At 53.2% G+C, this 25,059-nt stretch overlaps 1 protein-coding gene across 3 annotated transcripts in view; it reads left to right on the forward strand.

Moving 5' to 3' along the window:
* The first annotated feature begins 101 nt into the window (after window positions 1-101).
* SYNPO (synaptopodin) overlaps window positions 102-25,059 on the forward strand; it is a 36,152-nt gene continuing 11,194 nt past the window's right edge. Inside the window, exon 1 of one of the 3 annotated variants that reach the window (XM_090288422.1) lies at window positions 102-501. In XM_090288422.1, the coding sequence (XP_090144548.1) occupies window positions 102-501 (400 nt within the window). Of the gene's footprint in view, window positions 502-5,889; window positions 6,107-20,744; window positions 20,911-25,059 lie in introns of those variants that run through there. The other 2 variants (XR_016513324.1, XM_090288423.1) reach the window with 2 other exon arrangements.

Below are 25,059 nucleotides of genomic sequence, written 5' to 3' on the forward strand. Positions count from 1 at the left end.
AAGTCAGGCCGCAAAGAACCAGAGGAGGCCCGGACAAGAGAAGAGGCCAGGACTCACTCCCAGGCGCCCGCTTCTCTGCACCCCTGAGCAGAGGCAGCACCATGCTGGGCCCCCACCTCCCACCCCCACCCCTGGGACCCAGCGAAGGCAGGCCTACCCCCTGCGCTTTCCGGATCCCTGATGGGAGCTACAGGTGTCTGGCCTTGGAAGCAGAGGAAAGCGGTGGTGAGGAGGGCCTGCAGGGAGAGGCGGGGTCCACGGACATGGAGGAGGACAGGATGGCCAGCAGGAGTGAGGACAACTCCGCCTGCAGAGCCACCCAAGGGGATCCAGGGTTGCCCAAAGCCCTGGGCATCCAGCCACCCAGCTGCTCCGGGGAGGCACGAAGGGGACGCCAGCATGATGACAGGGCCGGCCAGGACTGGGACTTTGTGAAGGCCCGGCAGGTGACGACAGCCAGCCCCAGCTTCACTTCTGGACCCAGGATTCCTCAGAAACCAGGTAAGCTCATGTCCCTTTTCCCCTGGACGTCCAGAGTCACTGGGGACCCCGCAGGTCCTTAACTCACTGGCTCCTGACCATATTTTCCCGATGCACAGTCCCATGGCCACGTTGAGACTGACAGCTGTGGACATACAGGGCGGCTGTGAGCTACGTGCAACCCCCGCTACACCGCATCTCAGTCTACTGTCGTTCTGCCAAAGAGGGCATGTGAAAAGGCAGTGAGCGAAAGCTGTGTTATCCTGCCTCGTTGAAAACAAGTCCATCTCTCACTTTTGTCTGCCCTTTAATCATTGGTGTGAACAAATGACTGTGGAGTGTGAACAGCTGATGGGGCAGGACTGCCTCGCTGGACGTATTGAGCGCCAGCTACTTGAGGGTGCTGGGGACACAGCACTGGACCACGCAGGTGCAGTTGCTGCCTTTCTGGAGCTTAGGGGGTAGAGACTGAAGACTCACCTACTCTGACTTCCTAATTTTATAGGTGGGAAACTGGGACCCAGAGTGAGGAAGTTAAGGACCAGGTCACCCAGCCTGTTGGTAACTGAGCTGGACCCACATTCCTCACCCAGGCCTTGGTTTTTCACCTGTTAGAGATAATAGAGTTAGGACCCGTTTCACAGGGGCTACAGCGAGGACCCAACCACAGTGGCTAGGGGAGAGCTCCGTGTGAGCGGCCTGAAGGAAGGAAGGAAGGAAGAAAGGAAGTAGGGAAGGAAGGAAGGAAGGATGATAATAGGTGGCAGGAGTCGGAGAAGCAGGGCTGGTCAGGGAAATCACACTGAATCACCTCCACCGCCGGGCCCATGGAAATCCTGAAGTGGGTCCAGATGGGGAGGACGTGAGCCAGGCCATGCTCACTCGGGCCTGGGAGGGCTCGTGCGTCAGAAAACTGAAGGAACACTTCACTTCTCTGCAGCCGTTGCTGACGCCCTGGCTGGCATCTCACCAGCCATCCTGCCCACTCTTTTTTCTGAAATAATTCTTTCCAGGCTCTGATCTCCCCCCATGCCCGCCCCCACCACCTCCCACACTTGGGTCACACCGGGAGCTGGGCAAAAGCAAGGAGGGGCCTTCAATGCATCTGGGGCAGGAAGGAGGAGGGCCCCAGCAGGGCCCACCAGCCTTGAACTTGCAGGTGGGCCCTCACACCAGAGTCATCCCAAATTCAGTTTCCCCAGAGCCTGAAAGCCCAGGACTTGCTTCCTTCCCTCTCACAGACCATGGCTGGGAGCCAGGAGACGTAGGGAGCTGGTTCTGAAACTGATATCAACTAGCCAAACCCCAGAAAATCCCTTCTCCTTCGTGAGTTTCAGTTCCTTCATCTGTGAAAAGAAAATAAAAATATGAACCCTATCTATCCCATAAGGCTATTGTGATATGGGAGTGATCTTAGATGGGGCAATGTTTTGAAAGTTTTAGTGATCCAGAAAAGCATGTGAAGATGTTAATGACCATTAAAGTGCTCATCATCAGCTCAAGAATACAATAGCTATCATTTGTTAAGCCCGCATGTGCCAAGCCCACTGTGCTAAGAACTTTATACATGTCATTTCATTTAATCTCATAATGACCCCCATTAGGGACATACTATTATTATCTCCTATATACAGATGAGAAGACTGAGGATCAGAGAATGTGAGTGATTTGCCCAAGACTCATGGCTAGCAAGCTGCTAAGCTATGATTCAGCCACAGCTTTTTTGGAATAAGAGGCTTTGGCTTTAGCCACCACTTTATTCTGGGTTTATAAGGGAAGTGTGGTCTGCCGGCACCTGGAGTGAAAGAGACCGTGGATGGAGTGGGGAAAAGAAGGGACTATGTGGCGCTAGGTCATTTCTTAGTATCTTATTCTCATTCTCTCACTACAACCTCTCAAGGCAGAGATTCTCCCCATTGTACAGATGATGCAACTGAGGCTCAGAGATTGATGTCCCTTGTCCAAGGTCACACAGTTAGTGCTGGAGCTGAGGCTATGATCATGTTTTTCTTGCCTCACAGTCTGGTTCATTCCTCTCTTAACCATCCAGCCAGGTGGTTATTCAGTTCTGTCCTGAACATTTCTAGGGACAGAGGAGACAGAAGTGACCTCAGGAGGATGAACTGGGTAGGGAAGACTTCTCAGAGGTAGAAGCAGGAAGGAAGCTGGGCTTTACAGGAAAACAGAAATCGGGTGCTCTTGGGTCAGAGCCCACACTAGTCTTTCTGCTCCCTTGGGAAAGGGAGTGGCCAGAGTCCCTTCTCTCTGCCTGGAGATCCGGAGAGAAGAGGCTTACGGAGCTGCCAGGTTATTAGCGGATTAGGGCTTCCTTTTAAAGCTTCCTCCTATTACCGCCAGAGGATTATAAGCATCTTCAGACAATTACACCCGTCCTTCCACAATTATGAGTGCCTCTTTTCAGTGCTCCCTGGCAGCTTTAAGTATGGGTCATGACATCTTCTGCCTTGGACACCCACCACTTGGGTAGGTGGGTACCAGGGCCATTTCTCTAAAGCTTGAGTACCAGCTGAGCAGGGCAGAATGGGGTTCTTGGTAGGCTGGATAGTCAGGCGGTGCAGAGAGATGAGGTGGGCAGCAGCTCAAGTTCTCTGCCATCAGCAGCTGTCAACTTGGGAGAATATATATGGGGAGGAAAATGTCAGGTAGGGCTCATAATCAGGCTTCAGCCAGCATTACTTAGTCTATAGCTCACCAAGAGAGCCCCATGCTACAGCTGCCCTCTCTGCAAAGTCTCAGTGGGTCACACTGGGAGGGCTCATTGAGATTACTGTGTGGATAATCTTGTGGAGACTCGGAAGCCTAGAGATGGCAGGTAACTTGTCCAACATCACACAGTAAATTGGTGGCAAAGCTAAAGCTGCCACCCAGCTTAGCTGCCAGGCTCTGTGCTAAATGCCTTGTTTGGGTTACTTCATTTCATTCCCTAAATAACCCCAGGAAGTTCATACTTTTCTTATCTCTGTTTCACAGATGAGGAAACTAAGGCAAACCGAGTTTCAGTGACTTGTCAAAGTCTCAGGCCTGTGGGTGGAGGACCTGAGATTTCAACCCCAGAGGTCTGGCCCATGCTTTCTACCACCCTCTGTACTGCCTTGTCTCCATGGAGATGAGGCAGCAGGCTGTGTTCTTCCACCCACCTGGGGCTGGGAAAAGGTTGTTCAGGCTCTGGGGGATGGTGGGGAATTCTGTGAAGTCACCTTCCCTTCCCCTTGGACATACTCAGGGAGACCTAGCTCCTTCGTTCAGTTGTGACTGTGGAAAAGCTGGCTTTCTTCTTCTTCAGGCCTCTTGTTATTGAGGGCTTGGGGTATCTGGAAGATACTATCTAAGCCTCTGGGGTGGGGATGAGGGTGTGAATCTGGGTTGTCAGATGAGTCTTGCCCCTGGCCATAGCTATCTAGTTCAGGGAGAGGAATCTGTGCCCAAGATAAGAGCTGACGGTGGTCCCTGGGCCAAGGACATGGCCCCTGCTCCTCAGCCCTGTGGGAGAAAAGGCAGTCAGAGAAGCAGGGTGCCATCCACTTTTCCTCCCACTCCCCCACACTATAGTGACCATAATAGAAGGGTGACAGTGTAGGAGCAAGGCTCACAGGTTCATGTATATCTCACGTGTGCATGCACACACATGCACACCCCCATAAACATGCACAGAAACACATGATGCATGCATGTGGTTTGTGCAAACATCTGTGCATGTACACACATGTGCATGCCCTCGGACACTCATGCATCCAACCATGCATGAGGTATACATCACACACACCCTCCCACAGAGTGTCCTGACCCATGCATACCTAACTTTCACATGCATCAGATCTGCATACATAGCTACAGTCCACCTGAAACATACAAGCACACAGATTCCCTCCCTTAAATACAGGTTAAAAGCATGCTCTTTTCTCCATTTTTGCATGCTCACACACCTACACTTTGAAATCTCTCTTGCATATGCACACTTTTCTTTTACAGGCATATCCCCTCTTGCACGCCCACTGTGACACACCTACGTTCAGACCGAACTTTCTGTCCTCCTTCCTTTTCCCATCTCTTTCTCTTTCATACCCGCCCACATAGTAATCCTAGCCTTTCTCTCTTTCTCTCTCTCTCTCACCCACACAGTTTGTTTCCTGGTTTCCCACAGGCTAGGCTGTAGCCATTTTCTTAGCACATGCACGCACAGGGCAGGCAATACTCACCCTGATGCCAATTCCCAAGACCCGCTCTGTGCCTCCCAGCCCCTCCCGGGGCAGCCCCAGCACAAGAGCATCTACAGTGTCAGAGGGATTCTTAGTGACCCATGAGGCAGAGCATTGGGGGTAGGGAGGGGCTTGTCCCCTCTGTCACCTGACATCCTGCACTCTGAGCCTGCCCACTGGGGATAGGGGGTATCCCCAAAGCAGGTCACCTGCAGCTCTAGGTTTGGGTTCACATTAGCACATTTCTGACTTCCTTTAGCAGAAATTCAAACACAGAAAGAACCTTGACACAAAAGGCAGATGAAAGTGGAACCACCCTGGTTGAAAGGGTGGGGTACTTGGAACCCAGGGAAACTTCGGTGAAAACCCAGGCCAGCATTTTTTCAAGTGTAGTGTTGTTTCAAAATTGTAGGGAGTGTGAAGGGTGCTTGTTATCGGTCCTGTTTCCAAGCCCACCAAGCCTCCCCTATACTGGGAGGGGGCACCAGAAAATGGGAATCTCGACTTTCAACAGCATCCCGTTTGGTTCTGATGCACACTGACTGCCACCTGCCTCGGGCTCTGCTGAGCTCAGTCTGAATGGGGTTTAGTTCAATGAAAAGATGGGGAACTGCAGGCTGAGAGACACACAGCTTCGCTGCCCTTGTTGCTACTGGCCCACCCGTGACGTCAGGGCATGGCCCCAGGCTGCAGGGAGGTGACCACCCAACTTTGTCCCCATCTGCCTAAGTTCTACCAAGGTCCACTGTTATTCTAGTTAATGGGGCCAGAGAGGGTTCTGCACCTGAGGCTGAGACAGTGGGAGGTGGCGCTAGTTATGGGGAAAGAATCACAAAGATAGATTTCAAAGCGGGGAGGTGTGGGGTAGTGACGAGGATAGAGAAAAGAGGTGGCGATGAGACAGATGGGGAGACATGAAGAAACTGAGTGGAAGAGAAAGCAGAAGGATTTAGGGACCCACCTAGAGATATAAAAATGAGGAGGAAACAGCGAGGCAGACAACCAGGCAGCAGAGAGTGAGGCAAAGGAGGAGGAAAGAAGGAGAGAGGGGGTACCCTAAAAGGAGACCGGAGGCCGACCCGTGGGGGGCGGGAGAGCAAGGGGAGTCGCACCTCGGAGGGCTGGGCTGGGCTGGGCGGGGCATCCGCGAGGGGCGGCGCTAGGGCCCCGAAGAGCGGCCGGCGGGAGCAAGGCTTGTCGCCCGCCCAGCCCAGCCCTCCCGGCTCCTGGTCCCCGAGCAGCCCGCTAGGCGGTGGAGGTGGCTGCTGCGGCAGCGGCGCTGGCGCGGAGGGGGGACCGGTGCCGGCGGGAGTGGCGGGGGTCTCGGGGCGGGGCGCCCGGGCGGACGCGGCCAGGTGAGCAGAGGTGGTGGCGCCGGTGAGCTCGGGGACCTCGCGCGGCGGCTAGAGGTGAGTTAGGGGCGCCGGCTGGGCAGGGGTGCGGACGCCGATCGCTCCTCGACCCTCCCCACCTGTGCTGTTCCCGGCACCGCCAGGATGGAGGTGGCACCTCTTGGCTCCGGTCCCCGCATGCAGGGTGACCTTGGCCAAGTTGCTGCTACACTCTGGGCCTCAGTTTCCTCATCTGTATGGTGGGGTGGAGGGCGGGCAGGAGAAATCTTGAGGCTCGGGAGTGGCTCAGGAGCGGGAGGTCTCCCCGATGCCGGGAAGCTACTCCTCAGGGTTGCGTGGGCGCTCCTGAGCCCCAACCCGCAAGCCGATTTCGGACCAGGGCAGCCCCGGGCTAAGTGGTGGGCAGCAGCCCGAGGTCTGCGCCCCCCAAGTCGGCTCAGGGAAAGATAGGGCCAGCTGGACTCGGGAAAACGGCGGGGTGGACTCTGCCCGGGGTTGACCAACATGGGCGCCCGTGGGGCAGCGGGACAGCGCGTGCTGAGCCCGCGGCCCCCCTTCCCGCGGGCGGGGCGGCCGGCGCGGGGTTCAGGCTGTGCCGGCGAGGCACGCAGGACACAGAACCGTCCAACAGCGGGGACCGCTGGCCCAAGCCCCACCTGGGGAAAGCGAGGCCAGTCCTGAGCTTCTAGGGGAGAAGGGGAACTGTCCTAGGGCTTCACATCTTTACTCTTTCCCACTTGCCAGGTGAACACGGAGGTGACATGACTGGAGGGTGGGGCTCCTTTCTAACCACCACACTGTGGAATCAGGGGACCCCATTCAGGGCCCTGACAAGACACCCCCCACTCCCCTGCCCCTGACCATGTCTGAGTTGTCTACAAGGGACAGAGCAAGCAGGGAAGCAGCACCTGCCCACTCCCCACCCTATCCGGAGTGGCAGGTGGCACTGGAATAAACCAACTTGCTGTGTGATCTTGGGGCAAGACCCCTGCCCTCTCTGGCTCCTGGTGAGAAGGTGGGGAAGGGACTCCCAAAGGGGACAACTGCGTTGGAGACAACAGTGTTCGCAGTGGCTGTAGGAGATGTCAGAGTGTGTCCCGCCCCTGTCATGTTGCAAGGTGTGGAATGAGACAGGGTGCTGATCGGAGGTATTAGGGTATGCTGGAGTAAGGGACTGGGATCTTTGCGGGTGCCAGCCTGCCTGTCACCAGCCCAGGCCTGGCCCCCATCTTGTGCTGGGGCAGAGCCACAAACAAACCGATGACCTCTTCTTCCCACTACTTACCACAGACCTCAGGCAGCGGAAGGGGATGCCTCAAGGGGGTTGAAAATGCCCTGCTGCGTGCAGGCAGTCCCCTACCTCTGTCTTCATATGAAATCTCGGGTTGGTGCCTCCTCTGGTCCTCAGTGTCCCCATTGTACAATGAGGGGGATGGACTAGGATCCCTCTAGTTTGATGTTCAGAGAACGTCCCAAAAGCAAAGTGTTTGCTGCTGTGCCGCCCTGGATCTCTCACCATTTTTCAGGCTGGCCCCCACTTTGCAGACCATGGGCCAGCTCCCCCCACCTCCCAGACTAGTGCCTAATTAAGCTGTGGTTGGAATCAGCATCCACATGGTTAATATAGGCCTTTAACTCCTCCTCCCACCCCCACCCCTTGTTAGCTGTTGCCCTTCCCCTAAGGTAAAAAAAAGAAAAAGAAAAAGACCCTGTGGCAGTCAGGGGCCTGGTTCCCAACTGATCCTGAGCCTCTCCAGTCAACATTTGACCTAATCTCCCCATTTTAGAGTTGGGGAGACTGAGGCAGGAGAGGGGAAGAGATTTGTACAGGGTGTTTCTGTGAGTAGAAGGCCACAGCACTGTCTTTCCTTGAGACAGCTATTTCTTGATAAATGGGAGGGGGCGCATATAGCAGAAGAGCCTTCTCTCTATCTCCTCTTCACCACCCCCACCACCCCGTATCGTACCTGCTCCATGGTTACTGGCTCCATGGTTGACATGTGCACCCCCCACCTCCCCAAGCCCACTTTACAGCTCTGGGAAGTAGCTGGGCGGGAGTCAGCATGCTCTCTCCACCTGCCAGTGCTATCACCTCCAGGCCTAGGGGCCTGGCCTGGGAGGCACCTTTTCCTTCAGAGCAGCTCCCAGGCTTCCAGACATGAGCTCATCAGAGTTGCTGATGCCAGGAAGGGAGGGGCTGAGGGGGAAGCAGGCAGGGCCGTCCAGATTGGGGCATGTGGGCCCCTGGGGAAGTGGAGGGGTGCTGTTGTGAAGGACTTGCAGGCTCTGGCCCCCATTGTAGTGTGGCAGCCAGGACAAATAAGCCATCAGAGGGTCAAATGGGATGGGGATGGGGGCAGGCAGCAATGCAAAGACCTAGGTGCTGGGCCAACCTCTGCCACTTGCCAGCTGTATGACCTTGGGCAAATCCCTTGCTCTCTATGGGCCTCAGTGTCCCTAACTAGCAATGGGGTGGGTAACACTTTAGGAATTGGGATTACAGTCAGGTCCCTGCCCTCAAGGAGTTGCATTTTAATGGAGGAGATAGTCAAGAAAAAGGAAAGCAGAGAGATTGGCAAGGTAATTTCAGATAGATAAAAGTGGCCTGAAAAACAGTGGAGAGGGGCTGCTCTGTTTGTGGTTAGGAAAGGACTCTCTGGAAGTGACGCTGGAGCAGAGGACTGAATGTTTTTTGAAGGTGTGGTCAGGGCTGGCTCATGGAGGAGGCATGACCAGAACTGAGATCTAGAAGAGTGGGACAGATTTGGTTGGGAGGAAGGTGTTTGAGAGGATGGTAAAAGGTCTAAACTAGGAACTGGAGGTAAACAGTGGGGGACTTTGGCTGTGGTTGTGATGATGCCTTCATCCCTTAGTGCTTCAGACAGCAGACCCAAAGGAGTCTGGGGCCCATGGTCAGGTCAGGTGGGTGGCTGGGCTCTGCTGGGTTAGTCCAGTGTGTATGTGAGCTCAGAGCTCTTTTTGACTTGTCCCTGGACACTGGGGCTCAATCCCCACCCAGTGTGGCCAGAGGAAGAGTCAATGCCTCCCGGCCCTGTAATTCCAGAGGCTCACAAAAGCCCTCTCTCTCCAGTATGAAATCTTTACCAACTGGCCACTGCCTGAAATTCCATCATCCTCACTTCATCTTTTCCATTTGGTGAGGCAGTATTATATAGTACTGTGTGGCCCTACACTACCTTGCCCTGTCCCTCAGGTCTGCTACAGATGGACCAGATTCAATCTTTTCCTGGGCTACCTGCTTCCTGCGAGGCTAAGACACAGATGCTGTGGTTGGAGCCCTGGGTTCTCCTCCTGGCTATCTGGGAGATCTTGAGCACTTATATAACCTCTCTAGGTTTCTGTTTTCTCATCTGTAAGATAGAAACAATAATAGACCTTATCTTGTACTGTTGTTCTGAAAATTAAATGAGATAATAAATGCTAAAAAAACACCTATTACTCATTAAATAGTATTATCATGTTTTGATCTCTGTTAAAATAGCAAGCCCTTGAGGTTATGGACACTCATTCACTCAAGGCTCATGTCCCGGTATAAATTACTTGTTGATGTTTGGCCAGGAACAGGATTTGAGGGTGGGAGGATGGGCACAGCACAGTGGAAAAGGTCCTGGCCTGCACTTCAGGAATGGACACTTGAACCTCAAGTCTCAGCTAACTGGCTGGTGGTCTTGGACAAATTATTTGCTTCCTCTGAGACTCAAGCCTCTGTTCTGAGCTGCTATGAAATGGGTTAAGAAGGATATGTGGGGGTCATGGGTGTGAAAGAGCTTGACAGACTCCAAAAATTTGGGGTCAGCAGGAGCGGCTGAGCCCACTGACAGGAGAGCGGGCTGACCTGAGATTGGCTTTTATCCTCCAGAATAACATCTCCTGGAGACTAAGAATGTTCAAAAGATAAGAGTTGGTGTTCTGGAAAAATAGTTAATGTTCATGGTTATTTACTATGTACCAGGGGAGTTCAAATTTCTTTACATATCAACATGAAGTAAATACTATTATTCTCAGCATTTTGTGGATGGGAAACTGAGGCACAGAGAGGTCAAGTGAGCTTCCCAAGGTCACACAGCTGGTAAGTGGACAGATTCAAACCCAGGCAGTCTGGCCCAAAGCCCATATGCTACTACTGCACAACATAGGCTCTCCTGCTTTAGAGAGAGTGCCAGAGGCTCAGAGGAGCCAAGCCACCTGCTTAAGAACACACAGCGCTCCTCTTTGATCCTCATCATCTCTGTCCCTCAGGTTCTAGAAGAAGCCTTGCTGGGTTTGGGGTCTGGGGCTCTGAGGTTGGCCCTTGAGCCAGTTCAGCCTCTTTTCTTCCCCTTCCCTTGTCCCCTGGGAGTAGGTCAGGGAGGATCAACTGTGCCCTGGGAGTGTTGTGGGTGTGGAAGGTTCTGCCAGGGCCTGACGAATGGGTGTCATTAGTATTGTGGGGCTGGAGTGGATCCCAAGAGCCTGAGTTGTTATGAACTCCCATGGAGTCTGCCATGCGTCTCATCACTGTATGTACGGATGGGGGAAACTGAAGTCAGAAAATCCAGGGACAGGCCCAAGGTCACAAATAGGATGTGCCCTTTGCCCCTGTCCTGCCCCTGGGCTGCTTAGTACTGTGGACACTACGGGGACCCTACCACCCATCCCCAAGGTAGCTCTGGTCTCAGCCAAGACACAATTTCTGCTATGGGGCCCTTTGGGAGGGCACTTGGAGTTGGGGGATGGGAAGGGTGCTGATTAAAAAATAGAATGTCACGCGCATCAGGAGCAAGCCTGCTACCACCCAGCCGGTGCCAATTGGCTCCCCCATGCCCAGCTGCCAGGTCCCACTCAGGACTCCCGCCGGAGGCCCCGCCTACCCCACCCTGGCTCTGGGCCTGAGGCTGAATGCTCCCAGCCACCTTCTCTCCCTTCTCCACCCCTTCCCAGCCTCCAGGCAGATGGCACCCTCACTGAGCCTGGGTGGGCCTGAAGCTCAGCTGTTGGCTTTAAGCTGGGTGGGCGGAGGGGAGGCGTCTGGCATCACCACACACTGGTGTGGCTGAATGAGACCCTTTCCCTCTCTGAGCCTCAAACAAGGACAGAGTGGTGCTACCGGTTAAAGTCCTTTAGAGCTTTGAGAGGCTTCCTCAGAGTCCACCTCTCATGTAGACCTGACCAACAATGCAGGAGACCCCATTCAGAGATGACTTGTGACTGAAAGGCCACTCAGCTGGAGTGGAGCAGAGCAGAGGGCTACCTACCCAGGTAATCTTGCAGATCCCAGTCCCGGACTTCTCCAGGGTAAGCGACGTCACTTGGAAGCAGGGAGGTGAAAGCTTTGCAGTAGTCATGTGAGCAGTGTTTTTATTCATTTATTCCCTCATTCAGTCAACAAATATTTCTCGAGCCCCAGCTATGGCGTGGGGACAGACACAGCAGGGAAATGACAACCAAAGTCCCTGCCCTATGGGGGCTGCTTACCATCCAGCAGAGCAGACTGATGCTAAACAAATAATGATGGAATTACAAATCTGATGAGAATTTGGAGGAGAGGCAGAGCATGCTGTGGCACAGGAATGTGACCTCCGAGGGCAGACAAGCCCTCCCCAGGCCTGTAAACAGCCTCGAAGGATGAGAAGCATGGTCACAGAGGGACACCAGAGAGCTGAGGAGAGAAAGGCATCGAGGCGAGAGCAGCAGCCAGTACAAAGGCCCTGAGGCGAGAGGTGCTTGGCCCTGTCTGAGCACTTGAAGGTGGGCCAGCGTGCTTGGAGGGTGGAGGACCCTGAGGGGAGCTGCAGCGTGGGAGAGGGGGTGTCCTGCAGGACCTGGAACCTGAGAAGGGATTTGAGGCCAGGCCTAGGAAGGAGGAGCTGTTCCTACAGCTGGTTTGGGAAGCCGGTCTTGCCTCCTTTCTTTTCTTCTTTCCCTCGAATGTCCATCCTGATGGTGCCACCAATGGGCCCCTCTGCCCTCCCCTAGACATGTCACCACCTCACCAATGACTGAATGCAGAGTCCTCAGGTCTTCTTGCCCTCTCTATCTATCTTATTTGCGTTTTAATGCCCCCTCTTCCACCCTGCCTTCCAGGAGGGTTTCGGTCCATCAGTCCTCAAAGGCAAGCTGGTGAGGGCATGCCCCTGCCCAGGAGCCTGTCATCACTCAGGCTGAGTGCCTCCTGTGGACCCGGGAGGTTCAGCTTCTGGCTGAATAAAGACCTGCCCCTGGACCGACTCCCATTGCCGATAATTGCTGCCTGTCCCTTATTCCACTTCAGAAACCCTCATTCAACCCCAAAGCCCTGCTGGGACCAAGCCATTGGAGAAATCAGAAGGCCTGTGTTCTGAGCCCAGCTCCACTCTATGCTCTTGGCACATCCCTTTTCCTCTCCCGGCCTCAGTTTCTCCTCCTGTTTTGTAGAGAAGTGCTCTAGTTTTTCTATATTCAATGTATGGCCCATGGAGGCAATATCAGCATCACCCAGAAACTTCTTAGAAATGCAGACTCTTGGGCCCTACCCTAGACTTCTTGAATCAGAATGAGCAATTCAAGAACATCCCTGAGTAATTACTATGTCCATTACAATATGAGAGGCACTGTTCTAGATCAGTCATTTTTAAACTGAGAAAAAAATTAATATTAAAACTTTAGAATCTTCTCCCTCTAGAGTTTTACATATGAAACACATAAGAGAGGAAGCACCTACTCTGTATTTACTCATCACATGACGAGGGAGCGGGAAGGGAGTGGAGGGGTAGGTTAGAGGATTGTGTTTTATTCGAATGGGAATCAGAAGGGAGGAAGGAAAATGAAACAGCTCTGGTGGAAGAAGCGGGGTGCCCCATCTTCTCAGGCCTCTCCCTCACCCCTGAGAGCTCCTGACCAGGAGCCCTGTCGAGCCTTTCAGCGCTGATCTCCAGAGCCCTCTGCTGCTTCATAGGTTTGGAAAGACGTGCTGGGAGGGAGGGTGCTTGACGGTCCACAGCCTAGCGACGTCTTTCCCTGCTTGTCCCCATCTTGAGGTCCTGCTCGCTTCCCCGTGGAATCCCTGAAAGGGTAGCTGGTGCTATTCTTAGCATGACAGAGTGGCAAGAAGAGAACATGCTGGTGCATTATTTATGCCTCTGAGTCAACAGGATTACATTCAGGGCTCCGGGAATATGACCCTCCCTTCGTCCCTGTCTTGGCAGATAGCAGGCACTTCCCAGGAACCAAAACCCATCCCTTCCCGCCCTGACCATCCCTGCTCAGTGCCTCCAGCCCCCCAAGCTGGGAAATGGGTCATAAAATACAAGGGTAAGCTAGGACTAGCAGAGAGTTGCTTTGGCAATATCAATTCTTCATTCATCAGCTTGTTTTTATTGAGCATGTATTGCATGTAGTAGATGACTGACTGAAGCAGAATTCTTGCCTTCCAGGAGCTCATACCTTAGCCTGCGAGTTAGTAGTGGGCATGTGCCAGGCCTGATGCCTCACAATCCCCTGCAGGGTGGGAATTAGGAGACTCTTTTACAGAAGAGGAAACTGAGGCTCAGCATATACAAGGCTTGCTAAAGGTCATCATAGCTAATGATCAGCTCAGCTGGGACTTGAACTCAGGTTGACTAGAACAGAAGGACCATTTCAGATCAAATGGCAGATGGAATGTTAGGGCTTTGGAAATCCCCTGCTGTGCACAATGAGGAAGCCCTTTTAGGACTGAAAGGACATTCACTGGCTGAGGTTGTTCCCTTCTCTATGAACCTTGAGTTAGTGAAGATGTCATGCATGTCCAGGGTTTTTGTAAACCTGGAGTAAAAGGACCGTACACTGTGGGCGGGAAGGCAGAATCGCATGGGAGTAGGTGACAAGGCCCGAGGTGGCACATCTCGCGAGGCTGAGTCAAAGACCTGAGTTCTGAGACCCCCTTGGCCTTTCTGGCTTCAGTTTTCTGGTCTCTTAAGTAGTGTGACAATCCGTGCTCTGCTTCTGTCTCTGACAGATGTGACAAGGCTCAGAAAATAACATAGAAAGGTTGTGCACATTCTCGGGACGGTATTCAATTAGTATATATATATATATATATATATATATATGTGTGTGTATATATATGTGTATATAAATATATTTTAAGTGTATTTTTTGTTAACATTATGCATTTTCTATATGCTAATCTGCTTGTAAACACATTTATAAAGTCATGAGCTTGAAAGCCTTCAAAGGAGGCTGTTCACATGCATATTCTGTGATCCTGGGTCTGGGGCAGAGCCCAGGAATCTGCATGTTGGACATACTCCCCTGTGGATTCCAGAGCACTGCACGGTTTTGATCTGAGCTGGATCGGGGACAGAACTTGCCTGAGGCCTCACAATGGGTTGGAGATTAAAATCCAGGCCTACAGCTCCCAGTGCAGCCCTTTCTTCCTGCTCTTCAGCGCCTGGAGCATCCCAAAGAGATGAATCCAGGGGTGGAGAGGACTGCATTGAGCAATGATGCCGGTAGCAGCTGATAACCCTTATCATGCTCTGTTAAACATTTTACATGGCTTCTCCATTTAGTTGCAGTAGTGGTAGGAAAGGGGACATTCTCCACAGTCACAGGATTCCCTGGGACATTTGAACCTCGGGTTACAGATTTTATTGTACCCCTGGAAAAGAGAAATCATGACTGAGGTGCAGAGATGCTGAAGAATTGAATTCGAAACCACACCATGGAGCACTTAACCATTCCCTAGTAACACGTGCCCTCCAGGCAGGGGTTGCCCGATAACTCACTTACCTGGAGACAGGGCAGTCTGGCCGGAGACACCTCTGTCCACCTACAAGGTGTATACTTGCTGCACGTGCATCCATGCCAGTCTGCCAGCTGAGTACCTGTGCGTGTCCATGTGCATACCTGTGGGTGCTCAGCATGCACACCTTTGTGTGTGGGTTATGGCCTCCCTCTGTGCATGTATGCACTCTGCTACATCTAGTGCAGGGTGAAGCGGGCAGCACCTCTGTGCGTGGGTGTGTGTGCAGGGGAAGGTGTGCTGCTGCCAGCTAGGCTCTCACCAGCATTGAGAGGTTATAGAGAATTTGTATGTGTTGCAGGATGTGTGTGTGTGTGTGTGTGTGTGTGTACAAATGATGGCAATGCAGGGGGTTCCCTGAGATCCCAAAGGGCAGAGGTAGAAAGGCCATGAGAGGACCTATTTTCCTCATTGGTGTCCCACCTCCATATTACATGCACCATCCTCAAACCTGCCAGGTTCGAGCCTCCCTCAGGACCTTAGCACTAGCTGTGCCCTCTGCCTGGTGTCTTTCCCTAGACACGCACACGCTTCATTCACTCCCTCAGAGGTGACTTCTCAGGGATGCCTCCTTGGATTATCACACGTACCTTTTCATACCACTCCTCCATTTTTCTCCCATCCCTGCTTCATTTTTCTCTATAGCATTTACCACCTGACTTGCTTGTCTAGTTGCTCACACATTCAACTTGCCCCCCTACTAGAATGCAGGCAGGGATTGTTGTCTGATTTTCTTCGTGGCTGTGAACAGTGACTGGTCCTTGGCTGGTGTGCAATAAATACTGGCTGAATGAATGAGTCCATGCACCTCCTAACTCACTTATTTTCTTTAGGTTGTCTACCCTTTGTTATTAAAATATCCACTTTTACCTCTTCCTGAGCAGTAATATACCTTTCATAGGATTGGTGTGTTTATGATGCTCCTTTCCCAATATATTTGTGAAATTTACATAACTATTAAGGTTTTGATGACCAGGGTACCACCTAAATCCTTTTGCTTCCAAGAGAGGTGTGGGGGCACCATACTCTAGGAACCACTGGTCCAGGCCAGTCCCTTCTTAGAACACATGAACAAGCCTAAGCCCAAAGGGGGTCAGGAATCAGTCCAATGTCTCACCCAATCTGTGGCAGGACGCACACTGGGACCAAATCTCCTGACCTGCAGTCTTCTTTCGCAGTTTGAGGGACAAGGGGAAGGCGGGGTTGGATGATTCAGCCTCTCCGGTGGCACAGACTTCTCCTGCTGGAGGAGAGCCAGGCATGCCTGGTAATTAGCAAATAGCGTGGGGGGCACGGCAGGGTCAGCAGCTGCTGGCACACCCAGGCCCTCTGTGCCCTCCCGGCTGCAGGGCTGTGTACCCAGCGATGGCAGCCAACCTCGGCTGTACCTTCCCTCCCCAGAGTCTTAGACCTGGGCACTCGCATCGGGTAAGAGACAGACCTGGGATTCAAACCCTGTTCTCTGCTACAGCAGACTGACTAGACGTTGATGCTGCGGACCCCTTGCAGAGAGGATTCTGGGGGCGGTGAGGGTAGTTGGGGTGGGCCTGATTGGGCTGAGCCAGAGAGAGACCGGACCCAGAGAGGGCTGGAGAAGGGACAGAGACAGACAGAGCCCTAGCCTAGTAGAGTTAAACAGAGATGTGTTTGTGCAAAAGGCTGAAGTTAAATCCCCCTCAGGTGTGCACAGTGCTATATACTATAGAAATCACTTCTGCATCTTATTTGCTCAGCAGTGGCTCTGCCAAGCAGATATCATCCCATTTTACCGATGAGGAAGTTGGGACTCAGAGAGGGGGAGAGATTTGCTCAAGGTTGCACAGGATGCCTTGGAAACAGTCTGCACCCCTGGTTGGATTTGGTAAAGGATGGCTGTCTGGGGGAAGGCAGACTGGCTAAATGAACTTGGAAGTGAGAAGCAGGAGCAATGACCACACACCACTCAGTGGGCAAATAACCTTGGTGACTCACAAAACCTTACTGAGCCCGTTTCCTCATCTGTACAGTGGACCTAACAGTAGTCTCTGTTCACAGATTGTGAAATAAAACAAAATAATATTATAAAATAATGATGATACTGAAACTAAATGCTGGGAATGTAAGACACAAGCTGAGTAATAAAAGTGAAGTACATCTGACCTCTGACAAGTTTGCCTACCAAGGCCACCTGTCATGACCGAGGGTTGGATTGCCAGGCCTTCCCTGGAAGATGCCAGGGAGCCTGAAACCCCTAGAAAGTGAGCACAGCCTGGAGGAGCCTGGAGAGGTGGTGGGGGCGGAGCTGTCTGTCCCAGAGCCGCAGGGGTGAGGACATCCCCAGGCAGGGCAGAGGATGCAGCCTCAGCCCCGACAGGCTCCCTCCAGTGTTTGCCCTGCACTGTGCACTCTGACTCCAGCATGCCTGGGACGTCATTACCATTCCTCCCCCGTTTTTTCTCCCCAGTTATTTATTTTTCTATGGGGAAGGAATGTGGGGAATTTACCACAGGGCGCTGGCCTTCGCTTTCGGCTGCTGGGCGGCTCTTCTATAAGAGGGAAGCAGCCGAGACAGATGGCTGAGGCTGGGGAGGCTCCCGGCTGAACCTGTGGCCCCGCAGTGGAGCGGTTATGTAACCCTCCCGGAGGCTCAAGGCAGACAGCACAGTGCTCCTGGTCTCTGGGCTCAAGCCTGGCAATGTAAGAGAGTCCCTGGAACTCTATGGGGACCAACCCACTCACCCTCAGCTTCTGGGAAAGCCCACCAGGTGTGTCCCTCTGATAGGTGCTATTCTGTTCACCTGGTTTTGATTTGGGGTGTGGGTAGCGGGGTAGAGTGGAGTAGGGGATTGCCTTGAGCATCCAGCCTCTGCTGGGCTGTCCCATTATTTAGAATGCCTCCACATCTCTCTCCCCTCCCTCCCTCCCTCCCTCCTTCCTTCTTTTCCTTTCTTCCTTCCTTCTTTCCCTCCTTCCTTCCCTCCTTCCTTCCTTTCTTTTTCCCTTTCTTTTGTCCTTTCTTCCTTTCTTTCAATAGTTTATTTTCCATTGTATTTGTTCCATTACAAATTACCCCCTTATACCCTCTTCCACCTCCACCCCCCTTTCTGTAATCACCACACTGTTGTTGGTGCCCCTGAGTTCTTTTCTTTTCTTGCTCCATTCCTCCACCCACCAACAGCCTCCCACCCTGGAGCTATCTGCCTCCTCTCTATCTATGAGTCTATCTATGTTTTGCTTGTTAGTTCAGTTTATTCATTAGATTCCACATATTAGTAAAATCATGTGGTATTTGTCTTCCCTGACGGGCTTATTTCACTTAGCAAAATGTTCTACAGGTCCATCCATGCTGTCACTAAGGGTAAAATTTTCTTCTTTTTTATGGCCAAGTAGTATTCCATTGTGTGAATGTATCATAGTTGCTTTATCCACTCATCTACTGATGGACGCCTGGGCTGCTTCCAAACTTTGGTGATTGTAAGTAATGCTACAATGAACCTAGGGGTGCTTATGTTCTTTTGAATTAGTGTTTTGGATTTCTTCCACATCTCCATCTTTCAAGACCTAGGGCATATAGCACCCTCTAGGAATACTTCACAGATTTCCTCATCCTAATTCATCTCCCCTGAGGCTCTGTATTCTCCCAGTACTTAATGGAATACTCTCCCTCTTAGGTCTAACACTGTGATTTAAGGTTTCAGCTCCCTTTTCACCCACAGACTTGTGGCTCCCTCCTCCTCCCCCCACCCCTGTTCCCTACAAACAACCCTCTAGATTGCTGATGTAAAATCTAGACAGATCTGGGGTCCAGATGATCTAGAATTCACCTCCCTGGATGAAAGGGGATCTAGACCATGGGAGTGCTCATCCTTCAGTCATTTATTTAGTCAACACTTATGAAACCCCCACTGGGTGATGGCCTCAACTGAATCTGGGGCATTTAGAGAAGATGGGGACCAGCTGCCGTCCCAGGCTGCCAGAGGGCAGAGAGGAAGAGCTACTTCTTTGTAGAGGGCCCAGACTGTGCCACACCCTGGGCTGGGGGCTGGGGACCCAGAAATGGCCTAGGCCCAACCCTGCCCTTGGCAGAGGCCAGTTTAAGGGAAATCATCACTGCCCCACCCTGGTTTGCCACCTTTTTGTTGCCTGGATTAAGTGTTTCCTCTGGAAGGGAAGGTGTGGCAGCCTGTGTTCCCAAAGCTTCCAGGGCTGGAATGATAGAAGCTGAGGCAGCAGGGGGACGCTTAAGGGGCAGGCTTAGGGGGGCTGGACTGGGAGGTGGGAGCCCCGGTCTGAGCTTGGCTTTCAGTGAACCTGCCCTTTCCAATTTGCTATGTACCTGGGGCTGAGCCTGCCTCTGCATCACCATTTCCAAGTCCCTGAAAATACAGTTGTAGATTAATATTTAGGCCAGTAGAGAAGCCTGGAGGAGGGAGGTGGTAGCTCCTGGCCCTGGCAGAGGTGGACTCCACATCAGGGACCTGGTCAGCCAACAGTGAGCAGTGCTTGTGGCCTAGGGGAAGAGCTGCCAGCCAAGGCCCCAACCAACCTGGGAACTCTTAGGTGCCCCCCAACCCACCCATCCTGCTCTGCCTAATCTCAGCCCACTGTCAGCAGGGCAATACCAGGAGTTGGGCCAGGCCTGGCTTCCTTCCCCTCCAGCCGGGGTTTCTGAGCTTTCTCAACCTATTGTCTCGGCTATGGAGTCTTCCTGCTCTGAAGCCCCTAGGCCAGGTTGAGCAGGGGAGGAGCACTGATCTAGAGTCTGAATGGATTGATAAGGGCTTCCTGGAGGAAGTGGCAGTGGAGCTGGGACAGTGGGTGGGGAAATGAGTGTGCTTTGTGGGCAGAGCTCTTCAGGAGGAGGTGCCCCAGCTTGGGATCAGTCAGATTCACAGCTCCATCTCCACTCTGCCTGCTGCTTACTGGCTGTGGGACCTGGGGTGAGTTCTCTGATTCTCTGGATCTCATTTTCCTCATCTGTCAAATGAAGGTAAGAGAGCCTCCCTTATGAGTTGCTGTGAGGAATCAATGAGAAAATACACACTAAAACCCTTAGCTTGGCAGCGTCTGGTGCTCCTTACATTTGGCTGTTGTCATCCTCATTAACTTAATTCTTATTCTGTGAGCACCACAGAAGGTGTAGGGGGCAAGGGAGGAACACAGTGGCAGACCCTGCCCCCGAGGTTCCTGGAGGAAAATTAAATTCCATCCCGGATTGCTACAAAGCAAGACATTGGGAGGTGGCAGCCTGGCCCACGGGATAGGCACTGGACTTGACCTTCAGCCACCATGGGTTGGAATCCCAGCTCTGCCTCTGACCAGCTGTGCCACCTTGAGCAAGTCACTTTACCTCTGAGCCATTTCTTCTCTAGCACAGAGATGAGGGTCCTGCTGACCTCATGCCTTGTTGTAAATGAGGCAAGGGCCTGTGGCATGTGGTGAGCACAGCCTGAGGGTAGCTCTCAGTAAAGTGAATAATGTGCAAAGAGATGAGGTAATTGGATGTGACAGATAAAACCTTGGTGGGTCCGGGGAGGCTTTTTGGAAGGTCGGTGGCATTCAAGTTTGGTGGGTGGGCTGGGTCATGTAGGAAGGATGTGAGACAGAGACGGGTTCCAGGGGAGGTGTCTGCGCAACCCCACAGCAGAGGCAGCGGCATACAGTGCAGGTGTGGGAGCCACAGCCATGGGACTCCCTCTGGCCTTTGCTGAGTGAACTGGAAGCAGAGTAGCAAGCAAGCAAGCTCTTGGGCGGCCCTGACGTCAGGGCCTCTGAATGCCACCGTCAGGGCTTGCTGCTTGATCCTCCCCATCCTGGGCAGGCAGGAGAAAGGCACGAGGATGAATCTGGCCGAGTGGGGCGGGTAGATTGGCGGGGGAAGAGGCTGGGGGCGGAGAGGCCATTTAAAAGCCTGTTGCAAAACCAGCTTTCCTGATAAAGAGCTGGGCTGAGTCATCTGTGGAGGAGAGAAGTCACATCCAGCTCCTCCGCGTTGCTGTCGATGTAGGATTTTCCTCTCTGTCAGTGAAACGATTGGCTGCCTTTCCCAGAGGCTTTGAGAACCAAGGCCGGCTCAGCACCCAAGGGGAAACTGGGCTTCAGGGAAGACCCAGCCAGAGTGAGTAAGATGAGCACTCAGAGGTGCCTGTGTGGTTTGGAGGGTGTGTGTGGCTTAGGGTCTATAGCATCCCTCTCTGATCTCAGTTCCCCTCTGGGCATCAAGGGAGAGACCTATGGGGACTTCTGCTGGCCTCGTTAATGGCTTGGCTGGAACTAGGCCTGGGACTCCCCACTCTTGTTTGCATGCATCCTTCATGTCCTGGCAGTCCTTCCCACCCTAGTCTGAATTATTCTCCTCCTCAGAGGAGGTCTGGCAGTCTGCCGGGACTCAGTCAGGTTGCACTCAGCAGGACTTTGGCATGGATGGAGAACTCTCCAGAGAACGGAGGCTGTGTCATTTCCTCCTTTCAGCAGGGAGGATATGGGGCAGGGGCTGGCGAGGTAGCCAGACCATTACTCAGGCCAAGTTCATCTTCCTGCCCCCAGCTGAGCCAGAGGTTGTGCAGCGGCCAGCCATTGGTTTCTTCCTGACCCCACCAGGGGGGCAGTTTACCCAGCCTGTTTACCTGTCCCGTTGCCAAGGCTCCAAAGCAGCCAGAGTGGGCTGCCTCCAGCCAGTCTCTATTCCTACCTCTGGCTCCCTGTCCCACTCCACCCTACCAGGGCCTGGATACTCCCATTGATGGCAGCCATGTGAAGAAACATTTCCTTGCATTCTCTCCCTGTCCTGACCTTCTGCTCTGGCCTCCCTTCTCCTACCCCACCTCCCTCCTTCGGATCCTTCGTCCAGACAGGCCTGATAGGGGGCAGAACAGGCAGCTGCCTGCAGCGCTGATGGGGTAGGGGGAAGGGCACATCCCTGCCTGAACACAGGTCCTACTCAGGTCTCCTGATTCCCAGCACATGTTCTTTCCACCCCACTAGTCTTTTATGTCCTAGCAGTCACTTCTGCCTTAGTACGAATGAGTTTATCAGCTCTTCTCCTGAGACGAAGGGAGAGAAAGCATGAGTTGTTCTAGGCAGCTGAATGTGCAGGGGAGAGGGCACTGCTGGGCGCTGGTCACGAGATGAGGTAACGGAGGGTTCTGAAGACCATCGTCCAGAAGCACTAGAGCCTCTATCCGTGCCCCTCTCTCCAGAGTCAGGGTCTGGAAGGCCAAGTGGTTAGGAAATGACACTCAGCAGCCAGGCTTTGAGTTTTGAATCCCAGCTCTGCTACTTGCAAGTTATATGATCCTGGGCAGGTCTCTCTGAGAGGAATAACAGTATTATCTCTGGGAATCGTTGGGAGGATTGAAAAAGATGATGAGTATCAAGTGCATAGTGAGGGCTCAAGAATGACAGCAGCCATTGCAACCTCATTCTGAGGCGGTACTCAGGACTTCCTGTCCCTCTCCCCCTCTTCGGGATTGACCCCTGGTGGGCCCTGGTCTCCTGCACTCCCTCCCTGCCTCAGGCAGCTCTTCCTTATACCTGCCCCCACCCCTTCCTCTCCTGAAGGCCTGTCTTCAGAGCTCCTGATTCATTGTCTAGGCTGGGTCTTTCAAGGGCCAGCACCCCAACCTGGCCCTGCAGAGCCTCAGAGAAGAGGGGTATTGTGACTTGCACATGTACAGGCTGTAGCCAGACAGGTTGGGGGCTCAGCAAGGTGCCTGTCCCCTGTAGCCCTGGGCCACCTCCTGCCTTTCTGACACCAGGGAGCACAATCTTGGACCAACTGGCTGGGACATTGCTAAGGGTGGCAGTTCCCTAGCTGAGGAATTTTGGGTGGAACTGTCTCCCCCAGTGCAGGGCACTGGTGTGCCTGTAGCTGGCCCAGCCCCCCTCCCTCAGCTCTGTTCATGCAGGATGACAAAAATCATCTAGATTGCTAGCTGGGTCTGGTTCAAGCCTCCTGCTGAATTCCTTTTCCATGGAGTCACTGCGGGCTAGGGTAGAGGGCATGGGAGCTTCTTCAGAGGCAGGCTCTCTCACCTCCTGGCTTTTTCTGCCATGTTCTTGTTGTCCCAGAACAGCAGTGTGGGGGAGGCTCCAAGCCTAGCTGGGGGTCAGCAGACCAGGTCCTGGCCCCATGGCCTTCTCTGCAACCCTTTCCTTCTCTGAGCCTCCCAGGCGAGCTTATCCCTGAGGGCCTACATGCTCTGCCAGTTGAGAATTTTCTAAACACATGGCCTTTAGAACCAGCATGGGGATAGGATTGAAACAGAGAAGTGAGTGGGGGAAAGCCATAAAAGTGCCGGGCCATTCGGACGGAGTTCTGGATTACGAGCCTCGCATTGTGGGACCCTGCTAGCCAGAAAGTCTGGTGCTCTCTGGAATCATGCAGAGCCAGGCGTGAGCCAGTTCCACTCCTTTCTGGCTCTGTGACCTTGGGCAGCTGACTTTACCTCTCTGATCCTTGGTTTTCTCTTCACTGAAAAGTGGATAATAACAGTTTGTGCTTTGTAGACTTGTCATGGAAATTAAACCACATGCCTAGGTGCACAGTAAGAGCTCAGTAGTGTCAGCTACATGGCTGCGATTGTGTCCTAAGAAACGGGTGGGACCAGGGATGGTAATCCTGACCGTGCCACATGGGGGTGGGCTCTGCGTCTGGGAATCTCTGCATGGTCATCATGTTGGAAAGAGGAGGTTTTTTCTCTGCGTGGTATTTGGGGGCAGATGTTAATGTAAGGGACAATTTTACAGCTGAGGAATCTTCATGAGTGGGAAGCACCTCTTCAGGGCAGTGAGCTCCCTGTCAACTGAGTGTGTAAACAGCTGCTTGTACCCTCAGAGGCATGATTTTAAGGACACAGGAATTGGACCTGGTGACAGCCACGTCTGAGTCCCTGAGGTTCTGTAATTCGGGGCAATAATGCCTGTCGCCCACCTCCAGAATTCTGGAATGCCCTGCTATGTGACCTTAAGAGATACACCTCTTCTCTCAGGGCCCTGATCTGTGCTAGGAGAACGTCTGACCCCTTCCAGGGAGGAGAACTGGGGCTCACCAGTACCACTTCACCCCAGGACAGCACAAGCCCTCTGCCCTGGGGGCCTGGACTGATGACAGTGACCACCACCCCACCCCCTCACCGCCCCCAGCATTCATGGCCTCTTTGTAGCCTTCCAGCACTTTCTTAACCTTCTCAGTTAAGGAAACTGGCTTTAAGAGGTGCAGGAACCTGCCAAGGTCACCGAGCTGGCAAGTGGCAGAGCCTGCATCCTGGCCATGACGCCTGGTTTCTGAGCAGAGCAGAGGAGAGGACACCACAGGAACTGAGCAACCTCCCTCCCCACCTCCCCCCAGGGGCAGCCCGGCCAAAGCCCCAAGCCGGTCACCTTTTATGGAGGGGGTGATCCAAGCAGGAGAGGAGCCCTGCCAGGAGGCAGCAGGTGTCAGGGGCTCATGGCTATGTGCTCTCACTGTGCTGGGCGGGTGGGCACAGGTGTGCGGAAGTGGGGGAGGCAGGTCCTGATGGGAGGAGGAAAGAAGGAGGTTGGGGCCAGACAGCCTATGGCTGCTGGGCCTGGTCCCAATGAAACTGCTGCCTGCAGCCTTTCTGCTCTGTGTGGCCTCCCTGCTGACCCCAGTGGGAGCTCTACCCTGCACCACACCCTGCACCTCAGTTTCCTCATCTATAGAATGGGGGTGGTGATGGTGAAATTGCTCCTCTCTAAGGGCCCTTCCAGCTCTGAGAGTCTATGAATTCTGAGCCTCACTGGCAGGATGCCTAGAAAGACTGTCCCTGGATACTCACTCAGCATGTCATGGCCGGTGCTAATGAGGGGAAGGGAGGAGGAAGGGCAAGGTCAGATTCCTCTAGAACTAATTAGCTTCCCACAGTGGGAGCAGGGGCAGAGGAGGAATTTTCTCAGCCACTGAATGAGCTGCTAACCCTGACCGCAGCCCGTCCCATCCACCTGTTCATCAGTCCATTTGTTCGTGCATCCGTTTGTTTAGTCTGTTCAATAGCATAAAATGAGCACCAACTGTGTGCCAGCTGGGCCTGGGGGTATACAGAGAAGTAGTTGCCTACAGTGAACTTGCAGATTAATAGGGGTATGACCCCAGTCTGACCCCTGATCTCAGGCCCCAGCCTCCAAGCCCCAGACTGAACCCCCAGACACTACCAACTGTGTTCCCCGTACATCCCAAATGGCCCTTAAAACAAGTATGGGCTGTGGACACAAAGGGAACTGGTTCTGGCTCCAGCTTCGCCACCCT

This window comes from Furipterus horrens, unplaced genomic scaffold (assembly GCF_987537825.1).
Source record: "Furipterus horrens unplaced genomic scaffold, mFurHor1.1.pri manual_scaffold_10, whole genome shotgun sequence".
In the NCBI taxonomy this organism is placed as follows: domain Eukaryota; kingdom Metazoa; phylum Chordata; class Mammalia; order Chiroptera; family Furipteridae; genus Furipterus; species Furipterus horrens.